Genomic DNA, 26,284 nt, shown 5'->3' on the forward strand with positions numbered 1-26,284 from the left:
ACAATACGATTCCCCACAGCAGCCTTCTCTTCTCCAAAATCAAAATAATCAAAGCAATGTATTTTATCCTACTATAGATACTGACTTGTAGCTTCAGTGAATAGGTCTTTAGATTTTTTTGTTAAAACTGTTTCTAGGAGCCAAGCCAGTATTTCTGCTAAAGAGCTGCTGACTTTTTTTACCCTGATCTCTGGTAGTAACAATTTGCTTGTAAACGAACTCATGAGGTCCAATATAATGAGCTACATTCTGGCATTTGGCCTTAATCAGAAACAAAGTGCTCGTAGAGGGAGGTGATTCTCCCCCTCTAATCCACTCTGGTGAGACCCCACCTGGAGTACTGCATCCAGTTCTGGAGCCCCTATTACAAGAAGGATCTGGAGCTGCTGGAAGGTGTCCAGAGAAGGGCCATGAGGATGAGCAGAGGGCTGGAGCTGCTCTGCTATGAGGACAGACTGAGAGAGTTGGGGTTGTTCAGTCTGGAGAAGAGAAGGCTCCAAGGAGACCTTCTTGTTGCCTTCCAGTATCTGAAGGGGGCTACAAGAGAGCTGGGGAGGGACTTTTGAGGGTGTCAGGTAGCGATAGGACTGGGGGGAATGGAACAAAACTAGAAATGGGTAGATTCAGATTGGATGTTAGGAAGAAATTCTTCTTCATGAGGGTGGTGAGACACTGGCACAGGTTGCCCAGGGAGGTGGTGGAAGCCTCATCCCTGGAGGTTTTTGCAGCCAGGCTGGATGTGGCTGTGAGCAACCTGCTGTAGTGTGAGGTGTCCCTGCCCATGGCAGTGGGATTGGAACTGGATGATCCTTGAGGTCCCTTCCAACCCTGACAATTCAATGGAATATTTAAGACCTGACCATGTGTAATGCTGTCACTCCTCTGAGTCCTCACTTTCAAGAGCAACACTGAGGCATAAAGAGGCTTACTAATTTGCCCCAGTGTGTGATTTGAATAGTGACAATCCAAACAGAAAGAAATCCTCCGTATCTAAACTCCTCATAGCAACAACAAGTGGGGGTGTTTGGCTGGTCAAAGTATGAGTTAAAATGATGTCCCTTTCAGATGGCCATCATTCACTTGAATTTTAGCTAATTTTGCACTGCCATTTACCAACATAAATCCATGCTGAATACTAAAAGCTTGGTGTTTTGTAATTTATTATGCTTGATAAAAGGTTAGAGATATCAACTTGATGGCCTGTCATTGTATCATAGTGAAAGACTCTTGTTTTGCTGTGGTGCAGCTGTCAAAAAAGTGTCCAGTAACATGTTTCCATGGTCAGCCTGTCTTCTGACACAGGATTTTTGAGTGACTGGAGCAGGAAAAAGGTTTAGAGGGTGAAATGAATTATTCTGAAATAATTGAGAGTATTTTGCTAGAGGTTTTTTTTTATTTAATCATTTCTAAATAAAAAGAAGCAGTACTGATCAGGAAGAAATATATACCTTTGACCAATCATTTGTGACTCTTGCTAGCATTTCATTTAGTTGATTTGGTGCATTATTTAAGTATTTATTTAGCACATTAATTTAGAAGCAGTAAGTAACTATCTCAGATAATGAATTTTCCTAAAACATTTGTTAAAAGCATTTATTCAGCTGGTGGTCCTCAATGTTTTTTGGTGTGTATTATATATGTAGACTAAGAATTTTTCAAAGCTGCTTCTCAGATATGTTTTATTGGCTTTTTTTGCTCTGTGTTATTATAGAGAATGACTGAAGGAGACTTGAATTTCTTTTATTGCTGTGTATCCCATTCAATCTGAAAGTATTCAGGCAAAACACATAATGAATGTATTGCAGATCCTTGCCTTTTTCATAGACACATGCAGGCACATGATCCAACTAAGCTGTTTGGACTATTGTGTAATAAAGAGTATATCAATTAGTAGACATTTAAATACAGTTTGCATGTTAATCTGGTATCCTCTAGAACCAGCCACTGAAAAATTCTGTATTTGTATGAATTTCTTTAATGAAAAAAAGGGTTGTTTGAAGTTTATGCTAATAGATGATGTTTGTCAGTGGTAGTGCTGAGTGTTGTCCTGGCATTCATAGGAATCAAATTTAAAAACTAAGAAGTAGGGGCTGCAGTTGCTTGAAACTCCTACTTAAGCACTGAGATTAGAGAGAGAAAGACACCTATAATACATGGGGTGGTTTGGGATGTTTGATTTGAGGTTAATCTGGCAAACCAACCTGTGCTCTGAACAAGGCCAGCCACTGACTTCCCTGTGACACTTTCAGAAACGCTTTTCACCCTGTGTCTTTGTGGAAGGGAAACAGATTTTTTTTTTTTTTTTGCAAGGAAACTTCATGTGTATATTGGAGCCAAAGATACTCAATCAGATGGAAAATGTAAGGTTATATGTATATATCATAACATTCTAGGCACACCATTTATTCAGGCTGGTTTTAAGATTAAAAAAAAAAAAAAAAAGAAAAATCTCTTTAAAGGGTAGTGTATGAAAATAAGTATTAGCTTGCCAGGTGCTGATGCTGCTTGTTGCAGTACAAAGCTATTCCATTGTTACCGATGGATGCTGTCAGATACAAAGAAAAATGAGATTTGCTGTGTACATTGGTATCCATGTCACTAATTGAAACTGACACTGCAGTGCTTAGAGAATTCCATTTCTCCTCTTGATAAGCACACAGGCCTAGTTAATTCACTAAGTAACCTTTATTAAATTGAGCAGATGGGAAATCACATTTTTCTTTTCCTTGCATCAGACAAAGGTTAGAAAAAGGTCACTAAGATTTCCTGTGAGACTCAAGATGCCAAGCACACACAGTATGCTAAATTATTCTTCCTTGGACATACAGAGCCTGTTTATTTCAGAAGATGATCTGCACTTTATCTCAGCATGATGCATTCCCATTTCAGTAATACCTAAATTACCTCATGCTTGCAGTTTGCACTGCACACTGTGTCGAGGAGAGGATGAAATCAGGTTGTCCAATGAGGGCATCTTTGATTCTGCAAATGCTTTATGTTAACACTTTCTGCATGGTTGGTTAAAGCTAGAATAAGAAAATGCCCACTGAAATTAATAAACTTGTGGTCTGCTCTAGGAACTGGGGTTAAACAGAACCCTGTATTCAGTGGAACCTGTGTGTTTGCATTGTGTATTGAGAATACATCATCTCCCTGGCTTGTATGAACTGGAGGTGATGCTAAACTCCCACTGAAGAATTTATGTCTTTTTCCTTTAGTTACACAGGAGAACTCTGTTTCCTTCTGGTTCTAAAGTAGTCCCAAGAAATATAACAGACTTACTCTGTAATCTGAATTAGTGCTGTATTTTTAGATGCTGAGAAATCATGTGGGTGTAAACTTTGTGCATCAGGTAAAGAGAAAATATGATTTCATTTCATGGAAGGTATTTTGCAGCCTCCACCCTCCCACACACCTCACTATGTAATGGTACCCAGATTCAATGACAGATTAGTGTTTATGCTGAAGAGTACAATCCCCATCTGGAGTAATGAAGGCTACAGGACATTTACAATGGAAGCAACACAGTGACAGCTAGGAGGTGATCCTTCCAAGTGGGAACTGTCGGTGGGAGCAATGGTGGTAAACAATGGCTTTCATCTTGCAGTCTCTTACAGAATCTCAGAATGTGCAAAACTTGATGAAGTGTCTCAGGCAGTTTTAGCACAGTCTTCAGGTTGCTTTCATTCAGAAGATGTTTAATTTTGTTTCTGTTTCTTTCGTAGTGGCTAGAGGACTGCAAAAGAACATTTGGTAGTGATGACGGTATTCATGGCACTAACACGGATGCCCAGGTAGGTCTATGTCATTTGTGAGTCTCTGGATATGAGATTAAAAAAAACCCAAACAAAACATCTTTATGTCTGTTGCACAAAACCTCCAATATTTGCAGAGAGATTAAAAAATGTATGAAAAGCTTTTCATTTCAGTTATCATCCTATCTTCTGGAACCTCAGGTTCTTATGAAGCAGTGGTCTAATAAAAAGAGCTCTTTTTAATAAAAGTTGCCAACCCATCTTGGGTTCTAGACCTAATAACACTGAGTAGATAAGCAGAGCAGATACCATCTGTGTACCAGCAAGTTTGCCTTTCTGCAGCTGTTTCTACAAGGAGAAAAAAAAAAATTAGCATTCTGCTGATATGCTCACATAAACTGCCTGGCTACAAATCTCTACTGAATTTAATGTAATTAGTACTACAGAAATACATCTCACCTTTCAGTAGTCATTATTTGGGTGGGAGCAAAGTAGCAATATCACAAAAATCTCACAAAACTCTGCTGTCAAAATACCGTCTAACATCGATAGGTGAAGTAACCTATTAATAGTAGTTCAATATTTTCTATGTATTTGCATGGCAGTTGTCCATGTTTAATATTACTAATTGCTGTAGGAAGTGATAGCTTTACCCCAAGCAAACTAGGACTTTTATTTTTTTAATAGCTGCATAATATTTACACAATAATAAAAGCAAATCCAAAAGCTCATCAATAAGTACAAGGAATCTGCCATCTGGAGTTCTGTAATAAGAACAGTGAAAGGAGAATTGCAGTAGACAATGACATTTTGACAAAAATCCCAAGTCCAAGCTGAAAAAGGAGGAATTTTACTCCTTTTATTCAATCAAACTCTATACATTGATGCACTCAGTCATCTTTCTGCTGCTGAAAATGTAGTGTTCAGAAACAGAAATGTCCCCTGTGTGCAGTTTTCATTTGGTCTCCTATATTTGTTTGGTTTTTTTTCAATTCAATCACAAAACACACCTGAGTTTTTAGAGCAGTGAATTGTGTGATGTTTTATATATGCTGTTGATTTTATATTTCATCAAGGTTGCATATTTTAAAACAAAATTTCATGTGGATAAGCATAGGTGGTGTGCAGAATAATTTGCCATTTCCTGGGGTTTTTGCTTTGCCTATGAACACATTCAGTACAATTTACACTCAGTTTACCTTTTCATATACTGACTGGTGCCTGTTGTTACATACTTCTAAACATTTACTATTACAACAGAGTAAATGTTATATATATATATATATATATATATATAAATAAAAAAGCAGCATTTATGTGTTCTCTAAGATGATTATGAAGACATCAAGGAATTGTGAAACATGGCCCTGATGTCATTCTTGTTTTCAAAGATCATGTAATGGTTTAGTGGTCATGGTAGCTGGATTATGGTTGGACTCAATGATCTTCCCAGGTCTTTTCCAACCTTAATGATTCTATGATTTCAGTCCATTATTTAGAATATTGCTTATTATTCTGACACTTAGCTGTTAGAACATAACTGTTCTTACCATGAAGGTAAATGTTACTGTCCCCACTGTATGGCTAGGAAAACAGGCATGGAGGAAAAGACACCTGCAGGCTTTCATTTAATGTGTCCAGAGAGAATCCAGGATTCTGAGTGAGGCAGTTTTGTCTGTTCTTCTGCAGGGTTTGATGACAGCCTCTGAAGAGGAATTGTCTGACCATTCACACTGATTATTTGTGGGGACCTGTTTTAATTGTGGGTTAGCCTGCAAGGCGTGATGACATTTTTTAGTTTGTGCTCCTTGCACTTGCAGGTTCTGTTAAAATAATTTTCATATCCACTGAGAAGGCAGAGTACTGTTACCCTGCTTCACAAACACACACAATTTAAAGAAGCTCTACATTTATTCACAGATTATAGTGACTCAAAGGAGTGTAAGATAAGTGTTTCAAAAGGCCTTGTAATTAGAGTGTGGTGCTGATAAGCCTACACAGTCAACCAGTTAATGCTAAAAATAACTAAGTGTTGTCTTGCTCAGGGAAACAAAGCTGCTTCATTCACCAGATATTTTTCATTCACTAACACAAATGAGATTTTCTTGCTAATTTTTAGCACTGTGGTCAATACAGCTAAGGAATAGTGAGATGAATTCTGTTCTGGCTCATGCAGTGCCAGCAGACTTGCAAGCAAATCTCATTATTATTGGATTTTTGCTATTTGTACTGACATGCAAGCCTGAAAAACGCATCTGGACCCTGGCTGGACTGTACAGGGCTGGCAGGTAGAAGAAACAGATTATCTCTCAAGTCAGCAAGTATATGAAAGACACTGAAGCAGGACACAGCCATTTTTAAAAGAAAACCTCCCTTGAATTTTGAGAATAGCTATCAAGATGTGATTTATGGCTTACAGTAATCATGAGACTTTGCTTAAAGAAGACTGGAATATAATAACTGAAAGTATTAAATAAGTGAACCTGCCATTCCTCCAAGCCTGTGCTTCATTAAAACAAATCATAGAATTCTTGTTGACTCTGGCAGTTCAAGATCTTCTCTCTTCACAGCAGTGTGCATCAGAAGGTTTTGCTCACATAATAATTGTGCTGTGTATGATAGCAGAGTACAGAACAAAAGCATGCAATATTTTAGTCAGTTAAGCACATGGCATGGCATTCGTTATACACGTCGTGTCTACCTGTATGCTTAGTGAAGGCCAAATGCCTTCTGCCTTTTGGAATCAGACACTGGTTACATCTTCATATGTTTACTATGACTGCTGTACTTGCTTAAATGCCATCAGTACGCTTAGCACTGTACAAAGCACCCAAGTGAAGTTCCTGTCCCTAGTCTGGCAAATGCAGTTCCTGACAATTTCTGTCCCTGCCCCTCCTTCCCAAAGGTTTTTCTGAAACAGTTTGTAAAAACCAAGTGCAATTGAAACGCAGAAATCTCACAATAAGGTGCTAAGAACTGAGTTTAGTAAAACTAAGAACTCTCTAAGGTGATTCAGAACCAAATTATAACTCAGATTTTAAAAGGCATTATTTTTGCTTAAACTATAATGGTACAGAACAAGAAATGTTGTACAGATATCCAGACCTAAGTGTCCTTGGGTTTGATTTCCCTAAATTGGCATACCTTTAAGACTATAAAATGTATAAAGACCACTAAGGGTTGTAAAAGAAATATGTTACTCATGTTGTGGGACAACAAAGCCAGTGCTGTTTAACCTTAGCTATAGCAGCAAGTAATAGCACTTCAAATTCAGCTTGTTGATTTTTTTTTTTCCATTCGGTGTATAGTTGGAGCATGTTACTTGTATTTCTTTCTCTGTTTTACCTGGGACATCTTTTACCCTAATTAAAATTATTTCCTACACTAATTCTTGATCTCTTTTTTTTTTCTTTCTGTGTATTTTTGTGACCTGCTCATCTTCTTGCTTAGCAAATGGAAATTCTAGCAGTAAGTGACAGTTCTTGATTTATCAAATACTTAACCATGCCAGTCACCAAACTGGTCTCCATTTGTCTTGTCCATTTGTGAAAGAGTGATGTCTTGTCACTGACCATTACAAATATGCTTGTGTGGTTCAATTTTGCATCATCTAACCCATTGAACTGTTGGTGCTTTGTAGATAATAGGATGCTGTACTTAGTAGAACATTATAGAAGATGATCCCACTAGCACTAGCTTTTATGTGTGCATGCAAAGCAGTAATAACAGTCTGCACTTTGACTTGGTGTTTTAGATGCATAAAAATGGAAGCAAGGCAGCACATGAGTTTATGCTGCTGTTCCATTTCCTTAAGACTGTATCATGTGCTATTTCCTGAAATAGAATCAGAGCTGCCTTTTATAAAGGAAACATTCTTGCCTTCAAGATGGAATTACTCTCCTCTCCCTCCATCAGGCAGTTGTAAGCTAAGGCCCAGGTTATATACTGTGCTTATGTGTTTATATTAATGGTTAGGAAAGATTTCATACTTACAGACCACAGCTGCTGCTTTTGCATTTTAGATCTTGAATTTAAAACAGTAAAAAATGGACAGTGAAAGTTAAAGTGATCTGTGCCATTCTGTCTGGGAACATGACATTTCCAAATGCCTCACATCCCACCCCCACTGCCCTTTGTGCAAATGTAACTTCTTATTAAAAAGTAAAACTTTAAACCTGTGTGAGAGAGGCTGGCTGTAAATCTATACCTCAGTGAAGCTTTCCTCTGCTTTTCAAGCTTCCTGCTACATTGCCTTCTAAATCCTTTTGGCGTTTTCTTCAGTAACCAAGTAACCACTTTTTGATTTGCACACTCTATACTGAAGAAGTTGTCATTGGTTGTCTCTTGTAGTGGACAGCAGTTGTTTTGCACTTCCTGAATATAATAAAGTTGTTTCCTTTTATAGGAGCTGGAGTTGTGTCGGAGACTGTACAAGTTGCATTTCCAGTTGCTGCTTCTGTTCCAAGCCTATTGCAAACTCATCAGCCAAGTAAAAACAATCAGAAAAGAAGCAGAGGTAATGAAAACCTTGCCATTTAGCTCCTAATTGTTGACATTTTAAAGCCAAACCCTTGAAAACACATTTTGATAACATTTTCACCATTTTAGCAGCTGAAGGAGGGTGGCAGCTGTTTTACAGCCAATTTATAAAAGAGTTAAGTAGAGCTTGCAAGAATTTTCTGGGATCTCCAATTACCTGTGCTGATTTTTGTACAGCCTGAAAGCTCTTATACAGGAGTGTAGAGAGTCCAGTGATGAGGATTTTAAGTATTTCAGTAGTGCTCCTGGTTTATCCTAATCAAGCTCCAATCAAGGCACATCAACTCCAATCAACTGTGGTGAAGCCCCTTTCCATCACCCCAGCATGATGGAAACACCATCACTTGCTACCAGCTGACATGTAACTATGTCACTTCAGCCACTGCACAACTGCTCTGCAACCTTAGTTCCCATCCTGAGTGCAGTGAGTAATGCAGTCTGCACCTACTGTGCCTGATTTCTAGTTATACTAACTTTAGAAGCAAAATGTATCCTTCAGCTGTGCACATGTGGTGCATATGGGTTGTTACCTGAGGTAATCTGAATGCATCATGCTGCCTCTCCATGGAGAAAGGCCTTGGAGTCCTAGTGGACAGCAAGTTCTCCATGGGACGGCAATGTGCCCTTGTGGCCAAGACAGCCAGTGGAATCCTGGGGGGCATCAAGAGAAGTGTGTCCAGCAGGTCTAGGGAGATTCTTCTCCCTCTCTGCTCTGCCGTGGTGAGACTACACCTGCAATACTGTGTCCAGTTTTCAGCTCCCCAATTCAAGAGACAGAGACCTGCTGCAGAGAGTCCAATGGAGAGCTACAAGGATAACTGGGGGACTGAAACATCTCTGCTATGAATAAAGACTGAGAGCCCTGAGGCTATTTAGTCTGGAGAAGAGAAGGCTGAGAGGGGATCTGATCAATGTCTACAAATATCTGAGGGGTGGGTGTCAAGATCAAGGGGCCAGTCTCTTTTTGGTAGTGCCCAGTGACAGGACAAGGAACAGTGGGTACAAGCTGGAACACAGAAGGTTCCACCTCAGCATGAGGAGACACTTCTATATGGTGAGGGGACAGTGGATTGGAACAGGCTGCCCAGAGAGATTGTGGAGTCTCCTTCTCTGGAGGCTTTCAAAACACACCTGAATGTGTTCCTGTGTGATCTGTCCTACGTGATCCTGCCTTTGGCAGGGTGGTCTGATGATCCCTGGAGGTCCCTTCCAACCCCCAAACATTCTATGGTTCTAATATTGTCCTCTGAAAGTTCTCCCTTGGGTAAAAAAAAATAGGCCTGGTCTTGCTTGATATAATAGGGAGAGAAATGAAAAAGCAGGGTGAAAGTCTTTGGGCTTTGAGTAACTTAGGACAAAGTGCTGCATGTTACTCACTTGGATGTACAGAGTTTTGTACAGGCCACAAATGACTCCGTTCATTTCTGTCTGGAGTGTTGTGGAAGATCAGCATCACCTATCCCCCATTTTGCCTAAGTTAGATGCAGAATCATATCCTGAGCAGTGGCCTTGTCTTTTACCCCTATGTTGGAGGTGAAGCTGAAGATAGTATTAGATACACTGGCTGCACTACAGGTGTTCTGCTGGGTTACCAGGCTGCCAGATTTGTTCTTCATATTTAATTTGACCCTGTAATAACACAGTTGCTTCTGTAGTTGTCCAAAGCATTTAATTCTTGTCATTTCCTTATTAAGTGATGTGGGGAGAAATGAAATGTGGCTTTGAAGTTTTAGAAGAACTGCAAAGGATGGAAACTTCATCAGGGGAAAGCCCAAACAACTGCCATGCACACTTAGGCCTTTAATTGTATGCCTGAACAACTACAGCAAATATTTAGATACACTTTTTCTGCCTCTCATTAATCACAGAATCAGTCAGGTTGGAAAAGACCCTGGGGATCATCAAGTACAACCATTAACCCTACTCTGCAAAGCTCACCCCTAAACCTAAGCACCACATCTAAGCAACCTTTAAACACATCCAGGGTTGGTGACTCCACCACCTCCCTGGGCAGCCTGTTTCAATGTCTGACCACTCTTGCTGTGAAAATTTTTTTGTCTCCAGTCTAAACCTACCCTGTTGCAGTTTGAGGCCAATCCTTCTTGTTCTGTGATTGCAAAGAGGATGATAAACGTGCATCTGATCTGCTGAAAATACATTTAAACCAGAAGAGGGAACTCTGACATTTGTTTTAGGTCATAAACATGTCTGAAGAGCTTGCTCTTCTGGAGAGCTGTCTGAAGGAGGCCGAGGCAGCATCTGACAGCGGTATTGAAGAAATTGAGATTGCAGAGGCTTCTCAAGCTAGCACAGAAACAGCCATTCACTCTCTGATTGAAACCCTGAGGAACAAGGAGTTTGTGTCAGCTGTAGCACAGGTCAAGGCTTTCAGGTAAGTGCTTAAAGATTGCTTTCAGACCCGAGTTTGCTAATGGGCCTTTTGAATTTAAAGATAAGGGGTGGGCACTAGTCCAAATGATTTTTAAGTTCTTGCTTAGATGTGCTTCATTACAGCTTGTTCATATGCATTTTGTCATTAAAGAAAGGCAGTTCTAGTAGCTCTTTGGAATTCCTCTGAGAGGAAATGATACTATTAACTGCCAGGATGCTGCAGCACAAACATTTCTCTCTCTCCTTTTCCTCTGAGTTCTGTTCAAATGTCTGTTTAAAGAACAAGAATATTGAAGCAGTTAACAATTGCCTGCATGGTTGAGTGTTTCAATCCAAATTGTGTTCACAGATCTATCTGGCCCCACGACATCTTTGGCAGTTCTGAAGACGACCCGGTTCAAACCTTGCTGCACATCTATTTCCGTCACCAGACGCTGGGGCAGACCGGCAGCTTCGCAGTAGTGGGCTCCAACCAGGATATGTCTGAGGCCAGCTGCAAGCTGATGGAACTTAACCTAGAAATTCGAGAGTCTCTACGGATGGTGCAATCCTACCAGCTTCTGGGGAGAATCAAATCAGGAATAAGTCTTGTCAGCACTGGATTCTGAACAGCTGTCATTTAGAAAAGAACTGATAACGAAGACACTTCAGATCATTATTATTATTATTGAGCACCTTTCATTAAAAACAAACCAACCTTCAGCAACCCTGACAACCAACACAGTTTCATCACAGCAAGGAATTGTTTCATCAATAGTTTAAAAAAACAAACAAACAAAAAACCAGAAACTGAAAATTGAAGTGAACATCCCACTGGACTGCTCTTTCTACACAGTAGCTGTGTGGCTGTAGTATTTTTTTATTACATTTCTGTATAAAAAGACGCAAGGAAAAAGGGCTTCAACAATAATGCACACATTTGCATTATTCTCTCTTGTAACACAACTCTAAACTGGTGTTTGCAGTTAACAGCCTCTGAAAGGCTGAATCTGTATCGCAGGTGGGATGAGGCTAAAATCAAGGCTGGTTTATTTTGGCTGAAGACCTGCAAGGCTTCCTGGCTTTTCCAGCAGCAGTAGATATAATCAGCTGATCCCTAAAGGAGACACTTTTGTCGTGAAGAATGTGTGGTCAAGCCGTGAGCAGGATGACTTGCTGACTGCAAACCCCCATTGACTTCTCAATGTTTTGTTTGCTTTTGATGTCTGTAAGGAGGCAATGATGTGTGAGAGTTTAGAATGTATGGCTATGTGAGAGTTGCTTTTTTGGTGGTGTTTTGGGTTTTGGGTGTTTTTGTTTTGCTTTTTTGAAGGTATGGATGGTTGTTAAATGAGGTCTACAAGAGCATGCTTTTAAAACAGAAAAAGAGCTGCCAGATTATTTTTGAAGAAATTTTTATTTTATTAGATCTAATCCTCATAGTGTGTAAATGTTAGGACATTTAATAATATTTTAAAACTGGATTTCCCAGTGTTTCTAAAAGAAATAATATATCTGTTAACTTTATTGGAATGCTGCTCAGTTCTCTGATCAGTGCTTATGTTACAAATATTGATAACAACTAACCAAAAAAGTAGCTGCCTGCAGAGACTTTAAAAATGTATATTAAAGATATATGCTGCCCATCAGCAATTCTCTCATTAGAAGTTAACTTATTTTATTCTGTATATATTCTAGACTGTATAGTGCAAAACCAGTATTTTTTTTTCCTTGTAAATTTGTGCAATGCACTGTTAAAGACAGTAGGTGTATAAAGCTAGGAGGGGAAGGGGAGGCTTCTCCCTCTCAGTAGTCACATTACATTACTTGCAGTCTGAATAGTCTGCAGGGTTCAAAGAGTTTGAATGCACATAGATGCAGCTTCATGACTCAACTTAAGCCTAAGGAATTGGGACTATGTAGAAAAAAAAATAATAAAAAAATAAGAGACTGGCTACCAAACCATGCAAACAGGCAATATACTCCCAGTCCAGTGTTAAAAGTCTGTAGCATAAAGCAAACTGGATTCTGTGGAAACCAATAGCATTTTGTATTAAAAAAAGAAAGAAAACAAAAAGCAGAAAAAAGAAAGAATGTAGTCCCATGATTCCTGTGATTTGAAAGGAACACCCAAGTATTTTTATATACATCTCTTACCCACTGTGATTTTTTTTAATGGGCTCTAATTCCAGAGTTTAGAATGTAAAATTGAAATTCTTAGCTCTGCCTTTTTGGGTTTGTTTGTTGTTTTGGTTGGGTTTTTTTTTGGATGGGGGGTGGAGTTGTACCCCACCAGAAATGTATTTATGCTGAAATGCATTAATTGAAGGCACTGTGCACACTGTTGGACTGCTGACAGTAGTTATGTTATCCTAACAAGCTCTGTAACTGGTCAAGGCACATCCATAATCACTGTACTTTTTTTTCTTTCCCCTGTCCCTGATAAAAATGGAATTATTTTGATGGTTTTGTGGTACTGTAGATGGTGTTCTTAATTATTTAATAGGTATTTACTGGGGGATGAGTAGTTTTATTTAGTGGTGCATTACACTTTTATTTACATCATCTTTTACCAGCTTCTTTTGTAAAAATAAAAGACATTGTATCTGTCATTTGGTGTATTTTTACAAGGTAAGAGTTTAAAAACAGCTGAACAGCCTAGACACTGACTAGAGGCCTGGGTGTCCTGAAATTAGGGGGTTTTATGTCCTGTCAGTGCAACAGCATTTACCTAGGCATCTTCAAAGCTGTTAGATGATTTCTCTTGCAACTCAAAGATGAATTTATATACATAATTCTTTGCATTATACATCTTCCTCCACTGACAGTGACTACTGGGACCTGCCCCATAGGGCAGAATCATGCTGGCTGACTCTGATACTGCTTTAACTTTATGAAGCTTTTCCAAAATTACTCATTCTCAACTATTCAAGCTGTCACTGTTTCACCTGGTGTCAGGTCTGTGCCAAATCTGAAGCTGTGGTAAAGCTGACCAGAAACAAGTGAAGCATCAGACAATCTGTAAAATGCAATGAATACAGCACTGATTGAGCTAATAGACACAAAAGAATCTCTTCAGGAAAACGCTGGACAGGGCAAGTTGAAGATATCTGTGCAGAATTAGCAGCTGTTCCTTTCAACTCTGCATTATCACAGAGATCATGAGTAGCTTTCCTCCTTTCTACTGAGTCTAGGAACCAGTGCCCATCACACTGCATGCTGCCAAGGACATGACAGAGCACTGAAGTACAAAGAACTCTGGCATTTAGCCATGAAAGCACTGAATATATTTGTGAGGGGAACAACACACAGAGCTACAGAAAGACTGAGGGATGCTACAGGAGGAAGGAAAGCTTGTTTAATACTGCTGCCCACTGCATCCCACTCCAGGCCTCAAAACCTTGCAGCAGCTGATGAAAGCTCACTGCCACAAGCTGCCATTTGGAGCCCTTCATCAACTTGCTTTTTTGGACCTGTTGCTGTTGAGGCACACCATACAGGCCAGTTCTGCCTCTTCTCAGATGGAAGCAGCTGCTGCTTTGACTGTAGTTAGTGGGGATGACAGCTCTCAGTTATCTTTGTATTGTTGCCTGTAGTAATCACCTAAGAGTCACCATATTGACAGCAAATAATCCCCAAGGCAATGCTGACAAGGATACCTGTGTGCATAGGAAGCACTTGACTGCTCATTTTGCTGCAGGCTGCTGGATGACTTCACACTGACATGGCCCAGAGCTGAAGTTCTCATTACCAAAGTGCAGAGAGCCATCACAGTCAGTCCCCCACAGCCACTGAGAACAGACTACAGCTGTTAGAACAGGACAGGAAAGCATACTGAGGAACATCCTTGGAAGTAAAAAACCCATCCCAGATCAGTGTTGCAGCTGCAAGGTGAGGCAGCCTAGGGGGAGATGGCTGCAGAGAGGGCCTCAACTGTGTTCAAGCTGGAGATTGCTACTGCTTATTACTGTAACTACAGATGAGCACAAGGCACATCTACAACCGAAAACCGTCCAGCTGCAGGTTGTACTTTTCAAGCTGAGCAAGGCAAGGATGGAACTTAACATGAAAGTCTGTGATACAGGGAAAAATGCTTCAGATAAAATAAAGCAGTACTCCATTCTATGGGTGCTAGGTCTGCCTGTTCCCAGAATGCCTCATCCTGCTGTAACTATGAATGGAGCAGGAACAAATAATATATTGCCAAGGTATTTTGGTGCTGCAGCACTAAGCCGTAGTTACTGCAGCAAGTTGAAGGGTCATGTTAAAGCAGGAATCTACAGCAAGATGAATTAAACTTACAGAATTAACACTCACTGGCCCTCTAAATGGACATCTGAAGCTACAAAGGACAATGTTTGCTTACCCTGCCATATAGCTTTCATGTAGAGATGCAAGGCCAGCTGGCAGGGGAGCTGTTAGCATGGGCTCAGACTGGTTCTCCCTTTAGTCTTTAACAGAGTGGTCTCAAGTAAGCTGAGTACAGGCGTAGGTAATAAAGATAAATCAGTCTTTGCAAATGAAAGTTCTATCAAGATTTCTGCAGAAGGCTTGTGCATTACTATGCTCAGCTTCAAAATGAACACCTTTATTAGCTTTCCCAGAAAAGTACATAATCTTCCAAGTTTACCCAACTCCTTGGCTACAGGATAGACTAAGGGGTGTGGGTTTCACCAGCTTGTGAATCTTAGGTGACGCTGCAGTCCCAGAATCAATTTGTAACTCTGCTGAAGCATGGTGCCCCTTCAGAGACCATTATCACCAACAGTACCAGAAGGCCTCAGAGAGCATCACCTGGGAGTAACCATGCTGGTTCTGCCATTGCAACCAAACACCTGAAGTGCAATTCCTAGCTGCAAACCCAACCCCAGAAGGATGTGGGAGTTTGATCGTTCAACAACAGACACCTAATTGAAGTAGGTCAAATTTCTGAAGTGTAATCCACCAAATGCACAGCTCTTGTGTATCATCTGCAGGTACAAGATGAAACTAGGCACATGCAGTATCATACTCTGGAGCCTCTGAAGTACCACTTGATAACACAGAAGATGGGAAACTCATTTGTCAGGACACCATAAGAACATGTAAGACTCCCTTCCCCAGCAGTGAGAACTGTCCCTGAAGATGCAACAGGCTTGCATTGGCTGTGGTCTGCAAGAGACTAACACTGACTTAGCTAAATGTGGACCAGGTGTGCCAGAAGTGACCTTTCTACACAGCACTTCTCAATCATTTGCCAATGATGAACAGGTGCAGGAAGACTTTCCACATGGAAGAGTAGTATGCACTGTTAAGTGAATACTAGCAGGTGGTTTACAAATGATGCTCTTCTACCTACTTTAGATGTCAATGTTAACTTCAGCTGTTTGACTAGTTCAAAGGCAGGGGCAGTAACAGACATCCTTTCCCACCCATGATTCTACAAGGTCCTGAGCCAGCTGCTACCAAGAGCATTAATTTACAAAACTCTATAGTCTTTCCCCCTATGCAAGTTACACAATTTGCCACATGTGCCCTCTGAGCCACCCTATGATTTGAGCATGCTTTGCAATTCTTTCATTGGCATGCTCTCCTAGTTACACCTCATTAAGTGCCTTCCAATTCCAACAACAACAAAACCTAATCTGCTCTACTTGCAGTTTTCTAGAAGAGCTCTAAACGAGAAAAAAAAAAAAAAAAAAAAGAAAAATCCCATCGTACTCAGATGATGTATTTGAAACTGAAGGTGCTATCGCAGGAGAGACGTTTGCCTTTGCACCTCCCGCAGAGGTCCTGGCGGTGGGGCCTCTTGGGATCCACGTGGCGCAGCTTCACCGGGCAGGTGCACCTCGTCTGCTTGCAGCTCTGCGGGAGGAGGCGGCGGTCAGCGGGCGCAGGCCGAGCACGGACCGGACCGGGCCGGGGTAAGTAGGTCCCTTACCTGGCAGATGATATCCTCCACGCGGTACGGGTTGTAGGATTTCTGGCAAGTTCGGCAGAACTGCCGAAAATAGACCTGGGGGAAGGCCGGGGATCAGCGGCGGGGCGCCAGGCCGACTCGATCCTGACCTGCCCGATGCGGGTCTGCCCTACCTTGTTGGTGCCCTGGACGCACCAGACGTAGGCGCTCTCCCAGCGGATGTTGCAGTCCTTGCAGTGGTAGTAGCCGTACTTCTGCTCCAGGAACTGCCGGACGCAACCGTTACTCGACGGGACAGGCACCTCCCGGGCCAGTCCGCCCCCCCCTCCGCTCGCCCCTTACCTGAAAGCGCAGGCGGGTCTTGCTCGCCGCCGGCTCCTGCTTCTGAGGGGCGGCCAACGGTTCCACCTGCGCTCCTGCCGCCTCCTCCTCTTTGCTCTCCTCCGGCGCCGCCGCCGGTGGCTCCGGGGTGGTGGCCGGGCGCTGCTCTTGCGGCTCGGCCGAGCGCTGCTCCAAAGGCTCGGCGCCGGCCTCGGCGGGCTTCTCCCAGCTGGCCCTCACGGCAGCCGCCTCTGCCTCGCGTTGCTCCCGTAGCGCAGCTGGCTCCGCAGCTGGCTCCTCTTCGACGGCCGCCGACACCGTCTCCTCCTGCGGCCGCGGCTCCGACTCCGGGTCCGGCTCCTCCAGGAAAGCGGTAAGTCTGCGGGACGCCAAGGGCGAGTAGACGGCGATGGTGCGAGGGAAGCGCACAGCGCGGGTGCTGGTGGTGGCGGGGCTGCCCTGCTCCTGCTCCGCCTCACGGGGCCGCGGCCCGCTGGGGAGCCCTGGGCGGCGACGTAGGAGCGTGCGGGGCCCGAGGGAGCACTGCACTGAGGCGTCCTGCCGCGGGTTCACCTGCACGCCCACCTCCTTGGTGTTGGCCTTGCGAAGCCGCGGCGTTAAGTTGGGGTTGACCTGGGAGAGGATGGCTTTCAGCTGCGCCCGCTGGTAGTTGTCGAAGTATTCGGCGGCCGCTGCCGCCTCTCCGTAGCCCGAGAAGTAGCCGCTGCTCCGCGGCCGCCAGCCACCCGCCGACCCGCCCTTGCCCTTGGGTGGCGGGTAGCGGTAGTAGGGATGGTAAGCGGCGTAGAGATAGCTTTCCATCGCCTCCCCAGACATCACTCCGGACCCACGGGAACGGAAGGCGGGGGGCGGCTTTAAATACCCCCGGGCGGGGCGGGACCGGGGTCGCGGCCGGGCTGCCCCCGCCCCTGCCGGGCGCCGACCTTGGTGGCCCATTCTCATCTCTGACTTGTGCGCGGCTTTGGGCAGGGAATCCCCTATCTCCCTTCAGAACAGCTCCCCTGGGAAAACAGAGAATGCGGCCCTTAACAGCCCCCCCACGGGATTAATCACCGGGGAACACAGGTTTGGTTCGGCTTTGCCGTGTATTTGCGGTGAGAACAAGAAGCACAAAGCTTTTACAGCAGGTGGGAGGGATGGAGATACACGCACAAGGTGGTTTGCCCGTTACTGCCGATCGGCTTCACCTCTGCAAAACTGCTGTCCCTGTCCTCCTGCCCACTCCCGCTGCGCTCAGGTCGACAGGAACCTCCTTACCTGAAGATGTACAGTTACTGGATTGCATCACAGTGATATTTTTTTCCTTCGGTTTTAATTTTTTTTTTATATATTTATTTTCCTGGGAATACAACTGTCACAGTAATAAATACACATCACTTTGGACAATGGGAGCAGATGGAGAAAGGATGGAGGCCGGGAAGCTCCACTTGTGTGTGGTCCCGGCCTGGTTGCAAGCACAACACACACATCATACGTCCCTGGGTGCCACCTCCTTATCTCATCTAAAGCGCTGTCTGCGTCGGCTCCATCTGTATGGAGTTGTGCTCCTCGGTGGTCACTGTGCCATAGGAAGTGTCAGCCACCTCCTCCTCCTTCAGCTTCCTGTAGGAAATATCCGTGTCGTCCTCTTCCCCCAGTGCGTCCTGCTTGTGGCCATCCCTGCCATACATCTTGTACAGCAGCACGAAAAGTCCGGCTTCTGCCGACTGAAAAAGGGCATAGAGCAAGGGGAACATGTACATGCCCCCAATCAGCTCCGGGGGGAAGGTGAGCTTCAGGATGGCGGTGCAGAGCTGGACATTTTGGCACCCTGTTTCCAAGGACACTGTTCTCCTGCAGTGGGGGGGCATTTTAAAGAGCGTGGCCAAGCCGTATCCCAAGGCGTACCCGGCCAGCGGCATCAGCACCGCAATGGCATAGACGGATGCAGGAATGTGTGCCATCAGATCTGGGCCCAGCATGGTCCCAGTCAGGATGAACAGGATCACCAGAGTCACCAAGAGAGACCACAGCGAAATCTGGCAACAGACAGACACAACGATAAACACCACAGGGGTTATTAGTTTACAAGGATAAGCCTGGCAGGTAAAGGCTTGATACCCTAAACTGCAAAATGTGGTTGTGCTCTTGGTTCAGGACTTTGGTGGTGTTTGATCATATCCTGGGAGAGGAAGGAGCTGAGATCACCTGCCATGATTTTGCTTTAGGGTGACTTGCTGGGGAACTAGAAAGCCAGGGCTTGTGCTTCACTTTCCCTTTCATAACGAAGCTATTTTGTTGGCATGTTTTAAGCAAGTGTTACTGTGCTTATGGGTTGGTTTAATGAGCCCTGGGTGCAGTGGGAGCAGGGAGAGAGCAGGAGGCCAGGGAATGCCTCTGCTCTGGGGCATGGGGTGCCTCCTGAGGAGCAGTGGTGTGCCACCCTCCTTCTCGTGTGCTGGGGGGGAGTAATCTGCACTTCCCTTCGCTTTCCATCTCTGTCCCACCATTTTATTCCAAGACTGAAAGTCCTTCTAGTCCGCTTAAGTAGCAGAATATGCCAGTGTGAAGCTAACATCAGTTCAGAGGGACCAGGAAGGTTACTGTTGCCGGACACCCTCCCTGTGCCCCGTCCCCAGGCATCCCCAGCTGCGCCGCTGCTACCCGTCCGGGGGGCCGTGCCTACCTTAACCAGGAGGTCGGCGGCGCGGGGGTGCCGGTATCGGATGAGCACCCCGAGGCCGATGGGCAGCAGGGTGCTACCCAGCGTCAGGCTCACCGCCCCCAGGGGCAGCAGTTGCACCACGGCCGTGTTGATCCAGTGGCGGCTGTAGATCCAGAGGCAGAGGGGCATGAGGAAGAGGGCCAGCAGCGTGGACGAGGCCGTCATGATAATGCTGCGCCGGGGGAACCAAGGAGACACCGGATCAGCAGCCGCCCGGCCGCGGGGTAGCCCCGGGAAACCGCAGCCCCAGCGTGAAAGGGGTTTTGCAGCCGGCCTAAGCGCTTCTTGCAGCAAGAACCGTCTCCTTTCCCGGGCAGGCTTTTTAGGGAAGGGGGCAGTGGGCGTGTGTCGGGGTCCATGTGAGACCCACCCGCCTCAGAAGAGTAAGTACGGGGGGGTTTCAGCCGCGCCATGCCCGTCCATCCCGGCCCCACCGCCGGCAGGTGCCCAGCCAACGCGGGGCCGCCGCAGCCCCTGGCCGGCGAGGGACAACGGGGAGCGGGACTCATACCTGAGGTTCATGTCCCCGTCGACGAGCACCGACATGAGGTTGGAGAGGTTACCCCCGGGGCAGCAGCCGCACAGCAGCACAGCCACGGCCGCCACCTCGTCCAGGGCGAAGATGAGGGCGAGGAGGAAGGCCAGCAGCGGCATGGCCACGAACTGTCCCAGCAGTGCCAGCAGCAGCCCCACGGGCCGCCGCAGCTGCTGCCCCAGCTGTCCCAGCTCCACGGCACAGCCCAGCCCCAGCATGGTCACGCACAGCGCCAGTCCCACCAGCACGCTCAAGCCCTGGCTGAGGGACCGGTCCGCAAAAGCCTCACCGCCGCCAGCCGCCGCCCCGCCGTCGGGGCCGCCACCTCCCGCCGTCACCGGGGGTTGCGCGGAGCCATCCATGGGCTGCACGGCCCCCGGGAGCTGCCGGCTCCCCGCCGAGCACCGGAGAAGGGAGCAGGCGGCGGAGGGGCGTCAGTGCCGGGTGCGTCGGCGGCTGGCCCGGGCGGCCCGCGGAGCCCTCATCCCGACTCGGCTCGACCCGGCCGGGTTTTCTGATGCGCTGCGGCCGCTTGCTGCCTGCCGTCTGTGCGCTTCGGCGCTGCTCGCCTGTCCCCGCATCCGCGCGGGGCCACCCCCGGCGTGGGCGGTGTCTCGTCGCCGCCTCGACGGCGGCAGTGCCCGACCCCCAGCGCCGCCCGGCCCCGGAGGGGAGCGCAGACGGCTGCGGGGGGCTCCCGGCCGGCCCCTCCCCTCCCCGGTGCGACTCCTGGCAACCCGCTTCTGGAGCTGGCGCAGCCACCCGCATCCTCCCAAAGGCCAGGGCAGCGTTGCACTGTCACCCTCTTGTTGAGAGATGGCCACGTTGCTGTGAAAGCTGCAGCAATAGGTGGGGAAAGATGGAACGGCCTTTTAGGAGGTCGAGGAGGCACCTCTTTCTGCTGGTGGAGCCCCAGAAGCTTGTAGGGAGAGGGGATGCTGTTATAGATCAGTCATTGCAGGTGGAGGAGGCAGACAAGCTCAGAGGCACACAAGGATTTGGGGTAAGAAATGAGTCCATCACCCAAAAATCACATCCGGGGGTGATTCTCATGTTGTTTGTCATCTAACTCTGCTCACATTTCCGTTCCCCTTATTTCATACTTCTCATTTAATGACTGTGTGCCACCCTGTTCCTTCTAAAGGGAAATGCTGTGTGCCAGCCAGGCTGGGTTCAAGAGGGCAGGAGCTCCCGAGAGGTGACTTTTTCTCTGTGTGCTTGGCACACAGGCTGTCTTCTGTCACCCAGAGGATTTGGAGAGGTCACAGCCACCACTTCACATCACTGCTCCTGGGTGGGAGTAGCTGGCTTGGCAGGTAGCATCCCCAGGCTGCCCCTTGGCTTCTGCACTGAGCTCTGATCACTGTGGAGCATCTCAGTTCGCAGTTCAAGTTGTGCTAGGGAAGGTTTAGGTTGGACATGAAGACCAATTTCTTCTCTGAAGTAGGGAGAAGGACAGGCTGCCTAGGGTGGTGGAGTCCCCATCTCTGGAGGGGATTTGAAGTTGTGTAGATGTGGTGCTGTGGGACACGGCGTAGTGGTGAACCAGGTAGTGCCATGTTAGTGGTTGGACTCTTATAGGAGAGTTGGAGATCTTAAAGGTCTCTTGCAAGCAGAACAATTCTATGATTCTATGACTCAAAGGGGAGGCACCAAATTTAAGGAGGGAGCCCATGGGAGCCACCCTGACCGGCTGCTTGCCGGTCAGAGGGCAGGTTTCTCAAAAATTTATTTGGGTCAAATTTTAGGCTGTTCCAGGATTTGAACAGAAATTCTTGGTTACTGAAGACAAAACCAAACTGTTTGAGACTATTTGCTTATTAAAACTTCTTGCTTGGGGCACAAGTGACACAAGAAGTGCAAGCAATACCTAGTAACAAAATCCCAGGCACAGCAACTTTGCCAGAATGATGCCAGGCTCAATATTGTTCTGCCTATGTTTGTTTCCTTGTCATTAGCCTAAGGAAAGATGAGTCGTCAGAGCTGAACAGCCAATTAAGATCCCCAGTGCTTTAGTTCATTCATATTTGGGGGCTCTGTGTGCTGCTAGAGGAGAGGAGAGCAAGGTCTGGTTGGCTTTCTGAGCCAGCAGCATGCTCTGGACTGAATTTTCAGGTCTGTGTATGCAGGAAAGTGCTTGAAGTATATTTATTGTGAAGTACATTTATTGTGCTTCTGAAAGGCTTAGCACTGCTGCATCTCATCCCATCCTTCACATAGCCAGTGTCTGGCCTCACAACACACAGTTCATTTGCTTATCAGACCCTCCCTGGTGCATGTGTAACACTCATGCAGTTTCCCGGCAGCACGACCAAGCTGGGATCACCATGGGCAAGCCCCAGTTGTGCAGAGCACAAGGCAGCTGCTTATCATAGAATCATTTCTGTTGGAAAGGCCTTGAAGATCAAGTCCAACTATTATCTAACTTCACCAGATCTGGTGCTAAGCCAGACACATCTCTGTGTCTTTACATCCCCTTCAGGAGTGCTGATTTGACCACCTCCCTGGGGAGCCTATCAAGCAAGGGTGAAGAGTGCAGGCCAGGCCTCCTGTTTTGTCTCTGTCACTCCCCAGACTCCTCACTGGAGCAGGGCTGGATATGAGAAGATATTTTGGTGTCCTAGTATTTGACATATAATCTGTCTTACAGGCAGCTATAGGAGGAGTGCAGTAAAGCTAGATATAGTGAGGCAGATGCATCACCTTTCAGAGCCCACTCAGACTTCAGTTTCAAGGGACACTGAATGACATTGGGAAAATGTGGTGACTGTATCATAACAAACCAAGAAGTCATGAGATTTTTCTTAAAATCTGTCAGCTGAAATTCAAACTTAACTCTTGGTTTAGGCAAGAGCAGTACTGCTGACTTCAGGGAAAGCCAAGTCTGACCCCAGCTGATGTGCTTTGCTAATTCACAGAACCATAGAATTGTCAGGGTTGGAAGGGACCTCAAGGCTCATCCAGTTCCAACCCCCCTGCCATGGGCAGGGACACCTCACACTACAGCAGGTTGCTCACAGCCACATCCAGCCTGGCTGCAAAAACCTCCAGGGATGAGGCTTCCACCACCTCCCTGGGCAACCTGTGCCAGTGTCTCACCACCCTCATGGGGAAGAATTTCTTCCTAACATCCAATCTGAATCTACCCATTTCTATTTTTTTTTTGTTTCCCCCAGTCCTATCACTCCCTGTCACCCTAAAAAGTCCCTCCCCAGCTTTCTTGTAGCCCCCTTCAGATACTGGAAGGCCACCAGAAGGTCTCCTTGGAGCCTTCTCTTCTCCAGACTGAACAACCCCAACTCTCTCAGTCTGTCCTCATAGGAGAGGTGCCCCAGCCCTCTGATCATCCTGGTGGCTCTTCTCTGGACACATTCCAGCACCTATCCCTGTCACCCTGGGCAGCTCCCAGCATTGTCTTCACATCCACTGCGTAGAGTGAAAGAAATATTTTCTCTGCTGCTGAGCATGATTTGTGTCTCTAACTTGCTGCAGGCTTTCCTGATGTCATCACTGAAGTGCAGCCTGGATCTGGGGTGATGCTCAGGGGTTTTTTAGCTGTGAGCATGCACCACAGTGTACCTAAATCAGTGGCTAATTGCTTCTGCTTTCCTGCGTGGAGGACAGGAGCAAGCCTGCTGCCTACCCTGCTCTTACTGGAAGCTACAGATTTGCTATTAAGAGTATGAAAAGACTTGGCAAATAAACCTGGTCATATATCATTCTTAAATTATTCCTCATTAGACCTTCTGTTGAAAAATGAGTGAGCAGATAAGATACAGCAAGAGCAAGAAGAGAGGGGGAAAAGGACTGGCTGAAGTAGGGGCTTGTGATGGTTTGTAACTTGTATAAATAACATTGCTTTGTGTTATTCTTAGGAGAGAGTTGATTTCCATTGCAGAGCACCTGTGCCCTCAACTGCTCTGGAGCAGCAGAAGTCCTTCACACACCAGGAATTCTGTTGTGCTCTTTTATAAGAGGAATTTTTTGGGTTCCTTTCGTTTATTTCACTGGAATCAAGGGTGAAAAATAGGAGATTGGTTTGTAAGGAATTTTAGCAGCACTGTAAGAAATGAGCAGAGCGACCTTGCTGTTGGCTCAGCTTTTGGCTGCTCCAGCACCTTGTGTGGAGATGTTGTTTCAGTCACTTGCTGCTTCTGCCAGAGATTAAGAGCATCTGGCATAGCTCAGGATTATTGGATAATTGCAATCGTGGTGTGTGTGCAATGTGGTCCCCTCAGTGTCCCTCAAGGGAAGCTGCTGTGGTGGCTTTGGGGCAGCCAGAGGAGGTTTGGTGTCTTCAGCCTTTACGCTCCTTACTCCGTGTGCTCGGGAGCCCCAGGCAGGAAGGGTTGGTTTGCAAATCCCAAGCAAGCTCTGAGTAAATCGCCAGCCCGGACTTGGAAGTCTAAATCAACCACACCGCATTTCAGGTGCGTGCCGTCGTGCGGAGCACTTTGACAGGAGGGCGATGGGGTGGGGTGAGAGGGTAAAGGGTGGTTCCCGCCTGTTTTCCTGCTGTTCCGGTTTGAGTCGGTATCCAGTTCGGCTCCCCCGGCTCGTTTCGCGCTGAGTGCCGGTGTGCGGGAAGCGGAGGAGCCGAGCTGCTGTGGGATGGCGTCAGCCGCCCATAAGTCACTCGGTGCCTCTCGGCGTGACCCTGCTGGCTGATTTGTGGAGCTGTGCCGCGCACTTGCAGAGGAAGAGAGGCCTCCGGAGGAGTGTCCTGCAGGATGGATGGAGAGCTTTCCATACAGCCCCCTTAGGTGGTGGTGCTGCTAAAGAGGCTGGGACAAAATACTGCTGTGAAAGTCGTGTTCAGGTGAGACCTAGCTGGAGTAGTTTCTGATTTCAAGGCGATGTGCAATCCCTTTGTTTCTACTTTACTTGCTATTCACCTAGGTTATGGCTAGAAATAAAGGAAATTTAAGACTTTTTTTTCCCCCCATGGAAAAAAATGCTTTTTAATGTTACTGTCTTGGAGTAAAATATTCCTGAGGGTGTGTTATGTGAGCCCTACACCCAGCTTAGGGTAAACTTGTGATAAACTCTATGAAATGTCTTTGCTTGCTCTTCTTTGTAACTTATATCTGGAGCAGTTATTTTTGTGGCTCAGGAGAGTTATGAATTGGAGCATAATTGTGCAAAGACAGTGAGTGGTGCTTTTGCTTCTTCTTCCACAGTTACCTTTATGCTAGGAAGGATGTTGGGTGCTTCTCTGCTGAAGTAGCGTTCTCTCTGATACCTGGCTCCTGCTCCCTCTCTAGAGTGGCAGTATAGAGAAGACTTCATACCTTTTGTCCCCACCACCTATAGCCCACCTTCAGTGACTGTAAGACCTTAGCAGACCTGTGGCTTTTTTCCTTTTTAGTTATTTTATTATTTGTTGTTGTTTGGGGGCTGGGAGAAAATGTGTTTGAAGTAAGATGAAGCATGGAGATCTGTGCCATTAAGTTGTTCCTAAGAAACCTTCCCAGCCAGACACAGGCAGAAACTGCTTTGGTGAGGATGTGCTGATTGATTGATATTGCAGCTGTCCCAAGCTGCATGTGTTTCACACAGACACAGAACAGTTGCACCATGAGGGTGGAGAACACACAAGAACCATGGGTTTTCTGTCATTCATTGCTCCTGCAGCTGTCTGTAGTGCAGAAAGACTGGGACTGACCTGCCATGACTGCCTCCTACGTTTCTTTGCTACCCTTCACTGTGATACCTGCCCCCATCACAGCCCTGTCACACCTCATCCCAAGCTTGCTTTTCTTAAGGTCCCCTCTATCCTGTCTTTAGCATGGTGCTGTGGCTCAGTTCTGCTCAGTAAATCTCCACAATAATCAGCACTCCATGGCCAGTGTCTCAATCAGACCCAGGGTTTGAATTTCAAGGTGAGGAAAATTAGATATGGTTTTCTTCTTCCTCTCCTTGTTGGGAGTCATCACTGTGTCCCTCTTGTCTTCTCTACAGGCAGGATCCCACCAAAACATCCTTCCCTTTGGCCCTGGTGACAAAGGCACCCAGGCACCCTCTTCTTCCTCCTCCCTCCTGCACTGCATCTGCCTCCCCTCTTCCCTTGTGATTTCTCTGTTCATGGGAGTCCTCTCCCCTTCTCCTTCCAGTTCCTTTTCTAAATGATTCCAGTCAGC

The 26,284-nt window shown here is 46.0% G+C and overlaps 3 protein-coding genes across 3 annotated transcripts in view; 1 reads left to right on the plus strand and 2 right to left on the minus strand.

Moving 5' to 3' along the window:
• FRYL (FRY like transcription coactivator) overlaps positions 1-12,599 on the plus strand; it is a 152,693-nt gene extending 140,094 nt beyond the window's left edge. Inside the window, exons 59-63 of the mRNA XM_054382823.1 lie at positions 3,726-3,794; positions 7,206-7,223; positions 8,161-8,271; positions 10,490-10,686; positions 11,035-12,599. Of these exons, the coding sequence (XP_054238798.1) occupies positions 3,726-3,794; positions 7,206-7,223; positions 8,161-8,271; positions 10,490-10,686; positions 11,035-11,293 (654 nt within the window). The 3' untranslated portion in view covers positions 11,294-12,599. The remainder of the gene's footprint in view (positions 1-3,725; positions 3,795-7,205; positions 7,224-8,160; positions 8,272-10,489; positions 10,687-11,034) is intronic.
• A 3,765-nt stretch (positions 12,600-16,364) lies between these two features.
• On the minus strand, positions 16,365-17,721 carry ZAR1 (zygote arrest 1). Its single transcript, XM_054383195.1, has 4 exons — positions 16,906-17,721; positions 16,737-16,829; positions 16,585-16,659; positions 16,365-16,508 (listed from the first exon to the last, which is right to left on the minus strand). The coding sequence occupies exons 1-4, from the start codon at positions 17,719-17,721 to the stop codon at positions 16,365-16,367; spliced, it is 1,128 nt and encodes a 375-aa protein (XP_054239170.1).
• A 686-nt stretch (positions 17,722-18,407) lies between these two features.
• On the minus strand, positions 18,408-20,506 carry SLC10A4 (solute carrier family 10 member 4). The gene is made up of 3 exons (XM_054383245.1): positions 20,121-20,506; positions 19,571-19,781; positions 18,408-18,923 (listed from the first exon to the last, which is right to left on the minus strand). Exons 1-3 carry the CDS (start codon positions 20,504-20,506, stop codon positions 18,408-18,410), a joined length of 1,113 nt encoding a protein of 370 aa, XP_054239220.1.
• Positions 20,507-26,284: the final 5,778 nt, after the last annotated feature.

Source organism: Indicator indicator, chromosome 8 (genome assembly GCF_027791375.1).
Source record: "Indicator indicator isolate 239-I01 chromosome 8, UM_Iind_1.1, whole genome shotgun sequence".
Taxonomy (NCBI): Eukaryota; Metazoa; Chordata; class Aves; order Piciformes; family Indicatoridae; genus Indicator; species Indicator indicator.